At 46.9% G+C, this 5,226-nt stretch overlaps 1 protein-coding gene across 1 annotated transcript in view; it reads right to left on the bottom strand.

Annotated features, from left to right (window-relative positions):
* Positions 1-1,261: 1,261 nt before the first annotated feature.
* The window catches only part of LOC107112119 (arrestin domain-containing protein 3-like), a gene marked incomplete at its 5' end in the record, with an annotated part of 12,324 nt that continues 8,359 nt past the window's right edge, over positions 1,262-5,226 (bottom strand). Inside the window, 3 exons of the mRNA XM_015413194.1 lie at positions 1,262-1,405; positions 1,518-1,774; positions 2,814-2,916. Of these exons, the coding sequence (XP_015268680.1) occupies positions 1,268-1,405; positions 1,518-1,774; positions 2,814-2,916 (498 nt within the window). The remainder of the gene's footprint in view (positions 1,406-1,517; positions 1,775-2,813; positions 2,917-5,226) is intronic.

Here is a 5,226-nt window from a genome sequence, read left to right on the forward strand (position 1 = left end):
GGTCGTGTAGACACTGGGGAGCGACGTGACTGCGCAGTGAGGCGGGATAAGGGAGGTATGCGTGATCGCGATTATCCAGATCAAATATAATCCAGTTAGAACTGGAGCAGTTTAACCCGCTCTCAGCACGCCGTCTGACTGCACCCAGAGAATGTTTTAAAGGTAAAACTGTCTCCCCTATAAGCAAGCACCTCACAACTACCATTCTAAAAAATAAAGAACAAGAAACGAGCACTGATAATGGAAGGTGAATGAAAGAAAACAGTGTGTTTGCATAATGTTTGCACTAAGTTTGCACTAAGGAGTCTTTCCTTTGATTTAGGCGCCTCTTCTGTTGGAGAAACAGCTACTTAAGTTGGAGGAAGGTTGTCCATCCCAATGTCACTTTCTCACAAGCAACAAAATAATTCAAGGAATGGTTTGTTTGTTTTCTCCACAAGGACCCTTTGGGACTACAGATGACGGACAAGGGAAAAAAAACTTGTGCAAATATTGGTGGGTTGTTTGCAAAATACAAATCTGTACCAGAAAGATTTGCGGGTGTTCAGCCATATTTAAGGGCTGCGGTGGCTCAAGTGGTTAAGACGCTGAACTGCAGGCCGGAAGGTCGGTAGTTCAGCAGTTCGAGACCCGAGTGCCGTGTGACGGAGTGAGCTCCTGTCTCTGGCCCCAGCTCCTGCCAACCTAGCAGTTCGAAGGCAAGAAATTGCAAGGAGATTAATAGGTACCACTTTGGTGGGAAGGTAACAGCGTCTAGTCATGCTGGCCACATGACCACGGAAACGTCTTCGGACAGCGCTGGCTCTTCAGCTTGGAAACAGAGACAAGCACCGCAACCCTATAGTCGGGTTCGACTGGCTTTCGAGCAAGGGAAACCTTTACCTTTAAGCCATATTTAACCCTTTTTCAGGAGAGAACAAGTGAGTGCTTTTCCTATCAGAATGAATGACCACACCTTAAAAAGGATATTATAGCTTTGGAAAAAGTGCAGAAAAGGGCAACTCGAATGATAAAAGGGTTGGAACGCATTGCTAGACTACCACTGTGTGACACAGATTGTTGGACTGGATGGGCCTTTGGCCTGATCCAACATTAGCGTCTCTTATGTTCTTATGTAATGACACCATAGAAAGCCCAAGTGGAGAATTCATGTAGTACTGCCAGTGTATTATTTAGGTTTGCATAAAATACAAATAGAATAAGTATCCCAAAAACACACAGTTCTAAATAACACAGAATCTGTATTGTCAAAGTACCTTCAGGTCTTTCAGGCAGGGGTCAAACCAGGCCAATTCATATTCATGTACTGGACGTTCTGCGGCCACATGGGTGCTAACGGTATGGTACCAATGACAAGTGGGAAGTCAAGGGACAAATTGATTGCGCCTGGAATATCCACATATACCTAGGAGTTAAAGACAACAGATGATTAATACATGAATCAACATGGCTGTGAAGCCCACTAAGAAACTTAATAGTTGTGCATGCAACATCAAAAAGACCATCACAGTTCTTACCTTTAGAGAATATTCCACACGAATGATACTACAATCGAGGAGCGATGGAGAAACAGGTGGAATTTTCAGCTGTTTGCCATTCCAGGTTTCAGTCTTCCCTGGTGACAGGGAGTCCCCTTGTAGGTTGGCGACAAGTTGCTTTTCTTTCTTCGTTTTCCCTCTGGCATAGAACGCCTGCGTTTGGTAAATGGCAGCCTTCGGCACAACCACCCGGGAAGAGCAGTTCTCAATCTCTGCAAAGATCAGAATCGATTCCCCTTGAATAAAGCAGTAGAACAGACACGTTAGATGGGAGAACACATCCCACAATTCAGATATTGTTATGCTTAGTAACATTAGGTCAAGGTCAAGGTTTCCCTGGCTTGAAAGCCAGTCGAATCCGACTCTAGGGTTGTGGTGCTCATCTCTGTTTCCGAGCCGAAGAGCCAGCGCTGTCCGAAGACGTTTCCGTGGTCACGTGGCCGGCATGACTAGACGCCGAGGCACACGGAATGCTGTTACCTTCCCACTGAGGCAGTACCTATTGATCTCCTTGCAATTTCTTGCTTTCGAACTGCTAGGTTCGAGCAAGTTTGGTGTGGTGGTTAAGTGCACGGACTCTAATCTGGGAGAACTGGGTTTGATTCCCCACTCATCCACTTGCACTTGGCTGGATGACCTTGGGCAAGCCATAATTCTGGTACAGCTGTTCTGGAAAAAAGAGCCGTTTCTGTCAGAGCTCTCTCAGCCCCACCTACCTCACAGGGTGTCTGTTGTGGGGAGGGGAAGGGAAAGGAGTTTGTAAGCAGCTCTGAGACTCTTGGGTAGTGAAGGGCGGGGTATAGATCAAAACTTCTTCTACGTTGGCAAGAGCTGGGACCAGAGACGGGAGCTCACTCCATCATGCGACAGTCGGGTCTCGAACTGCTGAACTACCAACCTTCTAGTCTACAATTCAGCGTCTTAACCACTTGAGCTACTGCGGCCCGTTTAGTAACATTACCCCTACTAAACTGGACAATGGTAAGAACACCTAGTAGTCCCAACGGTAAAAGCACCAGCACCAACAAGACTGTGGTGCTTTGTGCATCCTTTGTTGCATGCAACACAATGGCAGAACTCACACTAATTGCAAAAGAGAGGCACTATCCCGTACGTGGAGCGTAATTATAAGCTTAATGTGGCTTATATAGATGTCACGGTAACATGGCGACTAACTAGCAGTCACAGCCTCTCTGTTTGGCTTAATTCAGAACGCCCACAATGCTGCTTTGTTGTTAAACAAGAAACTCTTCCATAAGAACTTGTATTACATACCTGAGGTGTAGCCTGTCCTTTCGATTTTGGCACTTAAGGATATTGGGCCTGAGGCACAAAGGCAGCAGCACAGAGTCTTCTCTTTCGTGCCTGTTTGCGGTGACTGAAAGAAAAACAGAACAGATAGACTGTATTTTTAATTTCAGTACAAAATTACATTGCTCTACAGTTTTTCAACAGATGCGTTCCAACTGTAGCATCTTTGAGCAAAGTTCATCACAAATCCAGCCATGAAAACAGAGAGCATCTTGTAAAAGAGGTTTCTGTTATCGTGAAAGTTTGGAACTACAGTTGGTGAAGGGGTTTTTTTGGGTACTAGTCGTCCCCCCCGTCCCCCACCCAGCAGCTGATCCTACTAGTATACTTGCAGTGCAAACATAAGCAGTTACACCAGGGGTGTTGAACTAATTTGTTACGAGGGCCGGATTTGAAGAAGAAGAAGAAGAGATTGGATTTATACCCCGCCCTTCACTTGGAGTCTCCGAGCGGCTTACAAACTCCTTTCCCTTCCCCTCCCCACAGCAGACACCCTGTGAGGTGGGTGGGGCTGAGAGAACTCTGACACAAACTGCTCTTTTTCAAGGACAGCTGTGCCAGAGCTTGTGACTGACCCAAGGTCACATCAGCAGGTGCAAGTGGAGGAGTGGGGAATCAAACCCGGTTCTCCCAGATTAGAGTCCGCGCACTTAACCACTACACCAAACTGGCTCTCTGACATAAATTTTGACATAAATGAGACCTTGTTGGGCCGGACCATGTGTGTCATAAAAGGTAATGCCAGGTAACGGAGATATAAACTTTATAAAGGACACAAACAAAAAGGGTGGGGTTTTTTTTTACTTAAAATAAAAACATGCTCAAAACATTAGCACTCTTGCTATATTTTGTTTACTTAACAGTGTCTGATAACTGACACCTCTTGCTCTGAATTATTGCATCAAAATGTCTGTGCTGTTGCAATCTTGAGTATCTTGTTCAGCAGCAGAACTGGAAGATGAAGCAGAAGACAGCCAGTTCCACTGCAGGCCTGATAGAAGCCCTCCGGGGGCCTGATCCGGCCCCCAGGCCGCATGTTTGACACCCCTGAGTTATACCCTTCTAAGCCCACTGATTTTGTAGGGTGTAACTTTGTTTAGGATTGCATTGCTAGACTACCAGTAATCGACACTGAAACAAGAGTTGACGGTTGTCTTACAACCGCCCTGAGCCCTACGGGGGAGGGCGGGGTATAAATCTGAATAATGAATAAATAAATAAATAAAATAAACTACAACCACAGAAGACAGCCAATATCTGGAAGGGACCTTATACTACAGAACAGTGATACATCCAGACTGAAGACTGCCTTTCTTTTAGTAAAGGTAAAGGTTTCCCTTGCGCGAAAGCCAGTCGAATCCGACTCTTGGGATTCTGTTTCCAAGCCAAAGAGCCAGCACTGTCCAAAGACATTTCTGTGGTCATGTGGCCGGCATGACTAGATGCCGAGGCGCACGGAACGCTGTTACCTTCCCATCCAAGTGGTACCTGTTTATCTACTTGCAATTTCTTGCTTTCGAACTGCCTGCTTTTGAACTGCTAGGCTTTATACTGTTTTTATGCTTTATACTGTTTTTATGTATGGGCTTGTGCCCCCGTGTAAGCCGCCCTGAGTCGATTCGCGGGGAGGGCGGGGTAAAAATGTTAAAAATAAATAAATAAATAAATTAAATAATAGGCTGGCAGGAGCTGTGGGCCAGAGACGGGAGCTCACTTCATCATGCAGCACTCGGGTCTCGAACTGCTGAACTACAGACCTTCCGGTCTGCAGTTCGGCATCTTAACCACTTGAGCCAACTTTTACAGAGTTCAAATTATTTGCATGAACAAAGTGCATGCAGATTAGAGCTGAGCGATCTCTCCTTAGATATAATCGAGTAGTGCTCCCATAACGTTCTACGTGCGCCAAAATAGGTTGGGCGCAAGAACTGCCACTCAGAATGTGTCAGCCAATCACAGGGTGAAGCCTGCATCCCACCCACAGCAGCACTGCCCGACAAAATTCCCTTGAGGAGAGAGCATGAGGCCTTCGGGGAGGGGGGGACAGGAGAAGGGCGGCGGTGGCGCTCACCCGACCACAGCAGGTCCCTATTTGATGCCTCCCCCGCCCCGCCCCCCCCGGCTTCAGGGGCTTTGGCGACAGCAGGGGGGGGATGCCCTCCAAAGCCCCTCCCCAATTCCCCCCTGCGACCCGGACGGACAGGGGAAGCCCTCCAAAGAACACCCCCACTTCCCTCCCTCTTTCATCCTCCCTATCTCCATCAAGCCTTTCTGTCTGTCTCTCTCTCCCCCTTCCTTCCTTCCTTCCTTCCTTCCTTCCTTTCTTTCTTTCTTTCTCTCTCTCTCTTTCTCTTTCTTTCTTTCTCTTTCTTTTTTT

Source organism: Gekko japonicus, unplaced genomic scaffold, assembly GCF_001447785.1.
Source record: "Gekko japonicus isolate JY-2015 unplaced genomic scaffold, Gekko_japonicus_V1.1 scaffold6623, whole genome shotgun sequence".
Taxonomy (NCBI): Eukaryota; Metazoa; Chordata; class Lepidosauria; order Squamata; family Gekkonidae; genus Gekko; species Gekko japonicus.